General features: G+C 45.2%; 1 protein-coding gene across 1 annotated transcript in view; it reads left to right on the top strand.

Annotated features, from left to right (window-relative positions):
* st18 (ST18 C2H2C-type zinc finger transcription factor) overlaps nucleotides 1-12,894 on the top strand; it is a 458,310-nt gene that overhangs the window by 429,947 nt on the left and 15,469 nt on the right. The window contains exons 22-24 of the mRNA XM_038809340.1: nucleotides 495-586; nucleotides 2,304-2,407; nucleotides 2,794-2,937. Coding sequence (XP_038665268.1) covers nucleotides 495-586; nucleotides 2,304-2,407; nucleotides 2,794-2,937 — 340 coding nt within the window. The remainder of the gene's footprint in view (nucleotides 1-494; nucleotides 587-2,303; nucleotides 2,408-2,793; nucleotides 2,938-12,894) is intronic.

The following is a 12,894-nucleotide window of genomic DNA, read 5'->3' as shown; positions in this document are numbered from 1 at the left end:
TGAGTGGACCAGGATAGATTTTTGGTGATGTGCACCCCTAGGAATTTGAAACTGCTCACCATCTCTACCTCGGCTCCGTTGATACTGACAGGGGTGTGGACAGTACTTTGCTTCCTGAAGTCGATGACCAGCTCTTTAGTTTTGCTGGCATTGAGGGAGAGATTGTTGTCGTTACACCACTCCGCTAGGTTCTCTATCTCCCTCCTGTATTCGGACTCGTCGTTATTCGAGATCCGGCCCACTATGGTCGTATCGTCAGCAAACTTGTAGATGGAGTTGGAACCAAGTTTTGCCACGCAGTCGTGTGTGTACAGGGAGTAGAGTTGACACCTACAGCTGAAAGGCATGTGTCCCTTAATTGAAACTACAGCTTCATTCAATCTGCACCACAGTGCTCAGCATTTCAATATATACTTGTGCAGCTTCTTAAATACTTGATAAATTTATTTCTTTGAAAGAAAATGGTTTCTGTCATCCCGTTTTTGTGTTTCCAGTTTGTCAGGTTGTCCCCGGGCTTCCCTCGCACTAAAGAAAGGCAAACTGTCAGGTGATGAATTGATGACCATCAAGCTCAGGGCAAGTAGCGGTAAGAATAAATATTAATTCTGATCAGAAGACATATACCATCCAATTAAAATTAGTTTATTTGGCTTATTATCTCAGACACATAGCCCCTCCCATTCCTGTCTAGCACTCCACGTGATCACTAGTTTTTAAAATATATTATCTCTATCTTCCAACACCACAACTTCATACGTATACTTTTATATTATAATTTTGACCAAATGCTTATTGAAATTCATGACATTCTTTTACTGATCTCATGGATACAAAGCTTCCCCCAGTCCTTAATTCTCTGGGTTCTGTGTTTTACCTGACTCCTCCTCCTGTTTTCCCTTCCATGCCAACAACACAATGGACTGTCACAGTTCAGAAAGCCGACCACCACCATCTCAAGGGCAATTAGGGATGGGCCTAGCCAGCAATGCCCACCTTCCAAGATAGAACTTAAAAACAAAAATCAATGAGTACCAATTGTGGTGATTGGGGTGTACTACAATTCATTCATGTTGCTATGGCAACGTGAATATTGCAGTTTGTAGTTATAGATCGTGATGATAGAAGCTCCAATGTTCTTTCCATCACATCGCTGCCCAGCATTGCCCATCACTCTTACCACCTGCCATTGGCATATGTTGGAAGTATTTGCAGTTTGATGCTGAACCTGTTTGGCTACATAACGAATGCACCTTCTTTGGCCGTCAAAGGTGGGCTCAAACCCAGAATCAGTACACATTGCACAACGAGATTTCCTTGATTGGTAAAGAGGGAAATGTAATACTACAGCAACAACTTACACTTATATAGTGCTGTAAATGTTGGATAATATCCCAAGGCATGCCAAAGAAGCAGATAACAAGTAATTGCCGAGTCAAAGTGGGAGATACCAGGAGGGTGTGAAGCTTGATCAATGAGTTTCGTTAAAAGAGGAAAGAAAGATGAGGAAGCAGAGGATTTTGGAAAAGCAGTCAACATCCAGGAAGGAGATTGTAAAACTACCTATTTGTCAGAAATGGCTCACCTCAACAAATGGTCAGTGGCACAGTTGAGTGGGGATTCATATATACCTGAACCTCTCAGTTGGTGGGTACATCATTGCTTATGAGTCTCACCAAAATTAGGAATTGGGTAACAGTGGTGACGGGGAGTACTTGGAAATCCAAATCTTTTGTTACTGAATAAAGTACGTAACTTTGGTTCGCATCTCAGCTCCATTACAAATGGAACCCTTTGGGGGATTTTCGGGGGTTGGTGGGGGGAATTTGGCAGCTCCTCCTAATCCGAGCAGAGAAAGCATTCCTCTATCTCATGGGAGAAAGCGAACTGCAGATTCAGGGTCCTCCCCTACACACATGTCAATGAAATCAGCACAGAACATTCGTTCTGCAGTACCTGAGTTAAACTTAACATGTAGCATATTCTTTCAAAGTTTGCATCATCTATGGATACATTGAGGCAGCACGGTGGCGCAGTGGGTTAGCCTTGCTGCCTCACGGCGCTGAGGTCCCAGGTTCGATCCCGGCTCTGGGTCACTGTCCGTGTGGAGTTTGCACATTCTCCCCGTGTTTGCGTGGGTTTTGCCCCCACAACCCAAAGATGTGCAAGGTAGGTGGATTGAACACGCTAAATTGCCCCTTAATTGGAAAAAAATGAATTGGGTACACTAAATTTATTTTTAAAAAGAAAAAAAAATCTATGGATATATTTCACATCAATAAATGTCATGCCTTTACTTCCTATAGGAACTGAAAATGAGGAGGAAATAAATCACTTGGATGACGAGATTAAGGAGCTGAATGAATCAAACTTAAAAATTGAAGCAGATATGATAAAACTCCAGACACAGGTAATGTTAACCAGTACTGGAGCTGAACATAACACCAGAAACCATTTCATGCATTTTTGCCGGACATGTAGAAATGGTTTCTACGGAGAAGTGGATTTGCTACACAAGATTACCTGTTACTCTTACCCAAAACAATGCTATGAACTTGGTTCCCTTATTTGAATGTTTGAATCTATTTCCCCATTTCCTGTTCCTAAGTGTTAATCTTTATGGTTTAGCTGATACCCACATCAATGCACTCAACTTGACATACTAGCTAATTCTGTAGATTAATAAATGCAAGCGTCTTAGTGCTACATTGTAAGTAATAAATCAAAGCTGTATTTCTGTGAAATTTGTAAAACGCCCATTATGTAATTTAAGAAAAATTATTTCCAAATTTTTAGATTACTTCCATGGAGAGCAATTTGAAAACAATTGAGGAGGAGAATAAACTAATTGAGCAGCACAATGAGAGTTTGTTACAGGAATTAGCTGGTCTGAGTCAGGCCCTTATTAACAGCCTCGCTGACATTCAACTCCCACAAATGGTAAGATATCAAATAAATAACTGAAACTAAAAAATTTTTGAACAGCTTAATGACTATGAAAATGTGAATATTTATGATCCCTTAAAATCAATCTTTATAACTGATATGTTTTGTGATATCATTGCGAGATTTATTACGATACCAGGCCAGACCCTACCAGTAGCTAGGATATGGGACTGAAACCCAATATTTTAGTTTATTTGGAAGACTGTGCGGAAAGAATGATTCGTTCCATGAGTGATTGTATGATTATTTTTAAAACAAAACTTTATTATAACTACAATATTAAACTTTTTAACTTTGCTCCTAAAACTAACAGCTTACAATTACACTTTGAACACAACTACTCAATTTCCCATTCAACAACAAGAAAAGAAACAGGGCGGGATTCTCCGACCGTGTCTGCCTGTCAACCGGAGAGAATCTCGCCCAAGGTCAATGGTGTTCTCCATTGCATGCGACTCGCCCATGGCGTTCTTTTTTTTAATAAATTTCGAGTACCCCATTCTTTTTTTCCAATTAAGGGGCCATTTAGGGCCAATCCACTTATCTGCACATCTTTGGGTTGTGGGGATGACACAGGGTGAATGTGCAAACTCCACACGGAGAGTGAACGGGGTCTGGGATCGAACCTGGGACCTCGGCGCTGTGAGGCCGCGGCGCTAACCACTGTGCCACCATGCTGCCTCTCCCGTGGTGTTCTTGCAGCAGGCTGTGCAGAAGAATCCAGCCCACATACAGATCTCAATCTGTCTTCCTGTGGGAGAATTGTAGACTCAGCATCAGGCAGATCAGAAGGCACCTCCTCTCATGAGGTTTCTCCACCAGCCCCTCTCTAATGCTTTCAAAAGAATGTCTCTGTGCCTTCCTTGGTTCCACTCAGCAATGACCTTATCTCCCCAAGTTGAATAACAACTTATCTCTGCAGGCTGCAAAGAACATTAACTCCCCAGGGACTTCCCCAGGAAAACCACTATACATTAGCCCAGACTGAAAACCACATTCCATAGTCAATTTCACCTGCAGGCTGCTGAACCCACCCAGGCTGCAGAACAGAATTATTTTTATACAGACATATTCTAACCCGAGGCTTTTAACTCTTGAATTGACCACTACATTTATAAACTAATTTTCCTAATATCTTCCAATCGTCACACCTCCCCTCAAAAAAAATGAACAAGCAATGTAAACAGATAGTTTCATTTTTCTAAAACCCTTTTAAAGTTAAACATTTTTTCAGATTATATACTTATACTCCGTATAATATCCTTTTACATTTAAAAAAAGGCAAACATCAACATGAATATGGTTCATTTTCGTCTTCGCACATGTTATAGTCGTGATAAAGCATCAGCAAACATATTTTCTCTTCCTGCCACATGGAGGGAGGCAGTGGCATAGTGGTATTATCGCTGGACTAGCAATCGAGGGACCCAGAGTCATGTTCTGGGGACACGGGCTCAAATCCTGCCATGGCAGATGGTGAAATTTTAATTCAATACAAATCTGGAATTAAAAGCCTAAAAGAGGTGACCATGAAACCCTTGTTGGTTGTTGTTCACTAATGTACTTTAGGGAAGGAAATCTGCCATCCTTACCTGGTCTGGCCAACATGTGACTCCAGATCAGCAGCAATGTGGTTGACTCTTAAATGCCCTCAGAAATGGGCAATAAATGCTGGCATTGACAGCTACGCCCATACCTGTGAACGAATAAAAAAAATGGAGAATTCATAAATTAACCGGTTGTAATAATAAACTCCATCTGTGTTTTAAATTTGTCCAAATTTATGATCCCGACATACAATTGTATCAGATAAATTGTTACGGGTATAGATGTTGAAATGTTGTAACGCCAATAATAATATAATAATAATAATCGCTTATTGTCACTTATTATTCACAAGTAGGCTTCAATGAAGTTACTGTGAAAAGCCCCTAGACACCACTTCCGGCGCAGTTCGGGGAGGCCGGTACAAGAATTGAACCCGCGCTGCTGGCATTGTTCTGCATTACAAGCCAGTTGTTTAGCCCACTGTGCTAAACCAGCCCCTGTGCCCAAACCCAAGGGGCGGAATTCTCCATTTCTGAGATTTAAATGTTGATGGCAACGCAGAACTCGAAGACTTTCATGACAGAAAAACTGGTGCCACACCTGGACCGATTCCACTACTATTAAGAGGCTCACACCTGTGCCGTGTGGAACACAATCGATTCCAATGAAAAATGGTGCGAGATTCGCTGGGTTCATGAATGACACTTGCGAGGCTGACATTACACTCCCCACACATTTACACACGTATCCCAGCCAAAAGATGACACTGGTTGTGCTGAAGGTGCCCATGCAGCTGATGGGTCGGCTGGGGCCCGAGGGCACCCAGGGGGGTGCCTGGGGAGAGAATTTTCCGACACGTGGTACTAAGTTCAAAGTGGGCTGTTAGCGGTGTGCTTGGCTGCATGGCTGCCTTGCCGGCTGCGGCAATGGTGTTCCATGCCTGTCCACTCCGACCCCACAGCACACGTCCTGGCCACCCCCCACTACTCCCTCTAGCTCCAGCAGAAGTCCCCTGGCCAGCAGCACAACTGTCAGCAAACTATGGCGATGTTGGACACTTTCTGTACCGCCTCTCTCACCCTCAGCAGCCACCACGGCGGTTTCACGAATTTTCAAACACAAGTGAACTGCGCCATCAGGAATTCGGCCCATTGGAGGCGGAGAATCGGGGAGGCTCAGGAGAATACCCCGTCGGGCCCGTTAATGGTATGCAAACGGTGTCCACTGTATGTGCATTCCGGAACGTATTGACGCCGCTGTCGAGGTGTTGGAGCATTGCGATTTGGCGTCAAATTGGCGCCTGCCGCGATTTTGCCGTTGGAACCGATTCTCTGCCGAATCGCCTTTCCCGATTTTGCCGTCAGCTAACAGAGAATCCCGCCCAAGGTCTCCATTTTGGTGGTCGAATATTTATTTTGGTGAATATTGAATTTTCTAGAAAAGTACCTGATTGGTCTTTCAATTCCTTTGTCATCTACCTGCAGCAATACAGCACCAACGCCCATGCCACTCGCATCAATTGCCACTTTCAATGGCTTGGCACAATTAGGTGTCATCAACGCTGGTGCGGTGGTTAATACAGTCTTCAGATTATCGAATGCCTCCTGACATTCTGCTGTCCACTGAAACTTTTTGTGTTTTTTTAGATGTTCAGTCAGTGGAGCAACCACGCTTCTGAAATTTGGCACGAATTTCCAGTAGAAACCGCTCATACCCAGAAATCGCAGAAATTTTCTCCTAGTCGATCGTATGTGAAATTCTCCAATAGCTTTCGCCTTCACATTCCATGGAGCCATCTGACCATGTCCAATGGTAGGGCCTAAGAAGGTGACTTGAGCTTTTGCAAACTCCATTTTAGCCAAATTTACCACCAATCCAGCTTCCTGGAATTGACCGAATAGTTGTTTTAAATGTTCCAAATGCTCCTTCCATATTTTACTGAACATCACCAATCGTCAATGTACACTGCACAATTGGTTAGACCTGAGATGACCTTGTTGGTTAACCTTTGGAATGTTGCTGCCACACTTTTCATTCCAAATAACATGATCTTAAATTGATACAGACCAATTGGTATAACAAAGCTGAAACTTCCTTTGCCCTGTTTGATAAAGATGCTTGCCAATATCTTTTAAGTAAGTCACGTTTGGTAATAAAATGTGCTTGTCCAACCTTTTCAACACAATCTTCCAAATGAGGAATAGGATACGAATCTGACTTTATAACTGCTTTAACCTTTCTATAGTTTACACACAATCGTTGTGTTTCATCTGGCTTTAATACCATGGCCATCAGTGAGCCCCTTCACTGCAATTCATTTTGATGATCCTCCTTAAGCATGTTGTCGATCTCCTTTTGTACCTGTACTAACTTTAGTGGATTGAGCCTGTATGGATGGTGTTTAATGGGAATAGCATCTCCTACATCTACATCATGCATAATTACTTTCGTACTTCGCAATGTATTCCCACATACAGCTCTATGTGACTGCAATAACTTTTGGATCATTTTGATTTTGAGGAATGTCAAATTCAGAATCATCTGGATTTATCTCTTCTCCGTGAGCAACAATGACAAACGCTTCCTCCTTCTTTCCTTCTCTATCAAAATACCTTTTGAGCATATTAACATGACACACACTGTGAGTTTTTCTTCTGTCGGACGTTCTTATCAAATAATTAATTTCACTCAATTTCCTTTCAATTTGATATGGTCCACTAAATCTTGTTTTTCATGGTTTACCTACCATTGGTAACAATACTTTCCCCCCACTAACAGAATTATGAATTTTTACTTTCTTATTGCTTCTTTTTTCAATAGTTGTTGTGACGCTTTTAAATGTTTCCAACTCACTAGCTCTAGTTAATCTCTCCCTAAAGTTTGACACATAGACCAACAATGTAGTCTCCGACCGCTGACTCACCAATTCCTCTTTGATTAGTTCAAGTGGTCCTCTCACCTATGACCAAAAATCAATTCAAATGGACTGAGTTTAGTTGATTAATGTGGTGGTCGGTATTAGGGATATTACGGTACCCAGGTTGATGCTGTAAGACCACTGGTGTGGGAGGTACCTGAGACAGCAATATCATTGGTGAAGCCTGCCTGCTGGTTCCGCCCAGTAAGGCGGAGTATAAGAGCCTGTGTCTCCCCAGAAGCAGCATTCTGTACCTGCGCTGCTGGGGAAACATCTAGTCCAATAAAGCCTTCAATTGTCATCCAATCTCACTTCTGGATTCATTGATTGAGCATCAATTTATTGGACTAGGTTTTAAAGAATGGAGCTCCGAATCAAGCCGGAGTGTCTGCAACTCAGTCCCCACGCGGCAAACTCAGCAGCGACCTTCAAACATTGGCTGGCGTGCTTCACCGGGTACCTCAGGACGGCCACAACTACACCCACAGAGGACCAGAAGATGCAAGTTCTCCACTTGAGGGTGAGCCCAGAGATCTACACCCTCATCGAGGATGCTGATGATTTCGAGGCCGTGATGGCCCTGTTGAAAGGACACTATATTCGCCCAGTAAACCAGGTCTACGCCCGACATCTGCTAACGACGAGGCGACAAATCCCCGGGGAATCGCTGGAAGAATTCTACCGTGCGCTCCTAGTGTTAGGTAGGAACTGTGACTGCCCGCAAGTTTCAGCCAGTGACCACACTGAACAGTTGATCCGGGATGCATTCATTGCAGGTATGCTGTCCTCCCAAATCCGCCAGCGGCTGCTAGAAAAAGAGACACAAGGCTTCAAGGAGGCACGGGCCCTTGCTAGCTCCCTGGATGTGGCTTCCTGAAACGCCCATGTGTACGTCGCCGCGACCACGCGGCAGCCCCTTGGGCAGCGTGGACCCCCCCCCCTCCCCCCCCCCCCCCCTCCCCCCGCGGCTGTCTCCGATGCATCCCCCATCCCCACACAAGCTTGTGCTGCGCGAATACCAGGCAACCTCGGGGGGCCCCGCTGCTATTTTTGTGGGCAAGCCAAGCATCCCTGGCAGCGCGGCCCGGCTCGCTCCTCCACCTGCAAAGGGTACGGCAAAAAGGGCCATTTTGTGGCAGTATGCCAGGCCCGGGCGGTCGCCACGGTCTCCGAGGGCGAACCGGGACCGCCACCCCAACCCTCTCCATGAGCCACGTGCGGCCAGCGGGCGCTGCCATCTTTTTCCCGAGCCACATGCGGGCCCCGGGCGCCGCCATCTTGTTCCCCAGGGACCACATGCGACGGATGGGCACCGCCATCTTGCACACCCCCGGCCATGTGCGACCAGTGGGCGCCGCCACCTTGGCTGGAGTCTCAGGACCCCGATTCGGATGACCACACATCGCCCGAAGAAAACCTCCAGCTTTTGCCACGACTTGCCTCGGTGACCCTGGACCAGTCTCGACCCCGAACGCTCTCGACCGCGACGACGATCGTGCTCATCAATGGGCACAAATCATCCTGTCTGATCGACTCCGGGAGCACAGAGAGCTTCATACACCCCAACACAGTAATGCGCTGTTCTCTTCCAATCCACCCAGTTAATCAACAAATCTCCCTGGCCTCCAGGTCTCACTCTGTAGAGATCAAAGTGTTCTGCGTAGCGAACCTCACAGCCCAAGGAAGGAAATTAAAAAATTTCCACCTCTACGTCCTCCCTCACCTCTGCGCTGCCACGCTCCTCGGGTTAAATTTCCAATGTAACCTCTAAGGATTAACTTTTAAATTCGGCGGCCCCATAACCCCCTCACTGTCTGCGGCCTCACGACCCTCAAGGTCGACCCGCCTTCCCTGTTTGCAAACCTTGCCCCCGATTGCAAACCCGTTGCCACCAGGAGCAGACGGTACAGTGCCCAGGACCCGACCTTCATTAGGTCGGAAGTCCAGTGGTTACTGAAGGAAGGTATTTTCGAGGCTAGCAACAGTCCCTGGAGAGCTCAAGTAGTGATTGTAAAGACCAGGGAGAAGCATATGATGGTCATCGATTATAGTCAGACCATCAACAGGTTTACGCAGCTCGACACGTACCCCCTCCTTCACGCTAACCCTCAATACGCCTACGTGGCGTACCCCGACGGCCGACAGGATACGGTCTCCCTTCGGGACCTGGCGCCCGCTGGAACCCCACCCACACCCCCACCACCACCTCCACCCTCCCTCCCACCGGTGCACCCCACAGCCGCCCCCTTCCCAGGTGGATCGGTCCTCCCACCGGTCCCATCCAGGGGTGATGAAGCTGCCAAAGAAGCCGAAGCCATGTTCCGGGAGCCACGGATGCCCAAGCAGGTGCCAGCATCACCGCCGAAACTGCGACGACTGCAGAGGACGACCAGGATCCCCGATCGACTAATTGCTTCATTTTGAATGTCAATAAATACTGTAAATAGTTGCGACATGTAACGAGGCAAAACACTGCACTAATGTATCGGGTACCACCATAACCTCAACCTCTACCACTGTATAACGCAAGACCACCACGCCCGCCGGACTCTTTTCTAACAGGGGGTGAATGTGGTAGTCGGTATTAGGGGTATTACGGTACCCAGGTTGATGCTGTAAGACCACTAGTGTGGGAGGTACCTGAGACAGCAATATCATTGGTGAAGCCGGCCTGCTGGTTCCGCCCAGTAAGGCGGAGTATAAGAGCCTGTGTCTCCCTAGCAGCTGCATTCTGTACCTGCGCTGCTGGGGGAAACATCTAGTCCAATAAAGCCTTCAATTGTCATCCAATCTTGCTTCTGGAGTCATTGATGGAGCATCAATTAATTAGGTGCACCTCTAATTGCAAATAGTATAAATGGAATTCCTTTACCCCAATCCTCTGGATAATCCTGACAATTAGCCCTCAACATGGTCTTTAGAGTTTGTTGCCATCTTTCTAATGCCCCTTATGATTCCGGGTGATATGCCGGTTGAGTTCAGTTGCTTTATTCTTAAGCTATCCATAACTCCCTTGAATAACTTTGACATAAAATTGGATCCCTGATCCGATTGAATTTCTTTTGGTAGTCCATAGCTGGTAAAAGATTGAGTTAACTCCTCTACAACTCTCTTCGATGTAATGTTTCTTAATGGATTTGCCTCCAGAAATCCAGAAGAGATATCCTTTATGGTCAGTAGATACGGATTTCCACTTTTGATTCTAGGCAGTGGTCCCACGCAATCAATTAGGACTTTTGTAAAAGATTCCTCAAATGCTGGAATGGGCATTAAAAATGCTGGTTTGATTCATGACAGAGGTTTCCCTATTACCTGACATGGGTGACATGTACGGCAAAATTCATCTACAGCCTTATGCAGTCCAGGCCAATAAAAATATTTTTGTATTTTTGCTTGAGTTTTCCTTATGCCTAAATGACCCCCTGAAGGAGCCTCATGCGCTCCCTGCAAAACCACCTTTCTATAAGCCACCGGTAATACAACTTGATGAACTTCTGCCCATTTTTCAGCTGCTTGATATGTAACGGTCTCCTTTTTCTCATTAATACATTATTTCTAATTGTAATAACACTCTGGTATACACACATTTTCCATTTCCGAATATGATTTCTTTTTTTTTTGTTTATAATTTAGAGTACCCAATTTATTTTTTCCAATTAAGGGGCAATTTAGCGTGGCCAATCCATCTAGCTTGCACATTTTTGGGTTGTGAGGGCGAAACCCACACAAACACGGGGAGAATGTGCAATCTCCACACAGACAGTGACCCAGAGCCGGGATCGAAACTGGGACTTGGCACCGTGAGGCCGCAGTGCTAACCCACTGCGCCACTGTGCTGCCCACTATTTCTGATATAGCTGCTTTAATTTCTGAATCTTTCTGTTGTAATTCAACCAAATTGCTTGAACTAAAGATATCCGCTTCACCCAACAGCTGTTCTTGTTCTTTACTAACCATGTGATCAAACATGGTTTCAGATAGCTGAACCTCACTCTCCCTGTCGACACTCCTCAATTTCTCTTTGTTCTGTCGCAACCTGTTGCTTTGTGATCTGTTACCACACAATCAGGAAACGCTCCCGGATATACTTCTTGCAACACTTCAACTGTTTGACTTTCCACTGGTATTTCAACCATAGGAGGCTGCACTCCCACTTGTCATCCAGCTATATCATTACCTAGGATAAATTGTATCTCTGAAAAAGGTAATTTTTCTATTACTCCTACTATCACTTCACCACTTTTCCACAGTGGAACACTTGCTCTCACCAATAATTTAACATATTATCACCTTTTCTGGCAATACTCCTCCCAAACTACATATGTCCTGATCTCTCACCATTAAAGATTGACTTGCTTCTGTATTCCTTATGATCTTAATCTCCTTACCTACTCTATCTTGTACAGATGAGTAAGCAAATAAAATCCTCAAAAATGTCCGGCACCTGCTTATCCACCAACCTCTGAACAGGCTGTAGCTTCAGTTGCACCTCTTCCACTGAGAAAATGGCTTTCCTTCCCACTTTACTAAACCATACTGGGTTATCATGTATTGCGTGTCAGTCTTCCCACTACTTTTCTCAAAGCACCAATATTGCGATTTCACATGTCCAATTTTATTACAATAAAAGCACTAAAGTTTTCTTACCTCTCTACTGCTATCATAGGTTTCCTTTTTACTCTGAGACACACTCAACTTAACATCCCCAACTGAACCTCCTTTGCATTGCCCACCTGTGAATTTCTCATTTCTACAGTTTCTATCCTTCACCAATTGAAATTGCTGTCGAAAACCAAACTTTGCTTTATGAACCAATACAAAACTTTCGGCCATTTTTACTGCCGTTAACTCCAACCTTTTAAGTTGATGCCTCTTTCCAGTGCCAGTTTCTGAAATTCAAATTCTCTCTCTTTTTCCTTATTCCTTTCTTACTTTGCTTATCTTTCCATTCCTACCTTAATCTTCCTCCGTTCCATTTCATTTTGAATAGCCCTCTCTTTCTCCTTTTCTGCCCTCTCTTTTTCCTTTACTTCTGCCATTGCCAGTCTCTCCTTTTCCTTTTCTTCTGCCATTGCCAATCTCTCCTTCTCTTTTGCTTCTATTTCCAATTTCTTCATTTCTATTTGCAACTGAATTCTAGCTAATTCTAATGATTCAGGATATGTCTCTGGCAAATTTAAATATTGAGCTATCGCTTGTATTATCTCTACCATCCTCATCACTTTTGATAAGGTTGACTGCAGCTTCTCTGGCAGGCCTAAAACTATTGTTTTAGTCTCGTTTTGTAAACCATCCTGAGTAATCGGGCAGGATACTCCGACCTCCCACCGGGTTGGAGAATCGCCAGGGGGCGGCGTGAATCCCGCCCCCGCCGGCTGCTAAATTCTCCGTCACCGGAGATTCGCGAGGGCAGGAATCGCGCCCCGCCGGTCGGCGGCCACTCACAGCGCCCCCCCCCCCCCCCCCCCCCCCCCCCGCCGATTCTC

Source organism: Scyliorhinus canicula, chromosome 10 (assembly GCF_902713615.1).
Source record: "Scyliorhinus canicula chromosome 10, sScyCan1.1, whole genome shotgun sequence".
Classification (NCBI taxonomy): Eukaryota; Metazoa; Chordata; class Chondrichthyes; order Carcharhiniformes; family Scyliorhinidae; genus Scyliorhinus; species Scyliorhinus canicula.
This window is presented reverse-complemented; position numbering and strand designations above follow the sequence as displayed.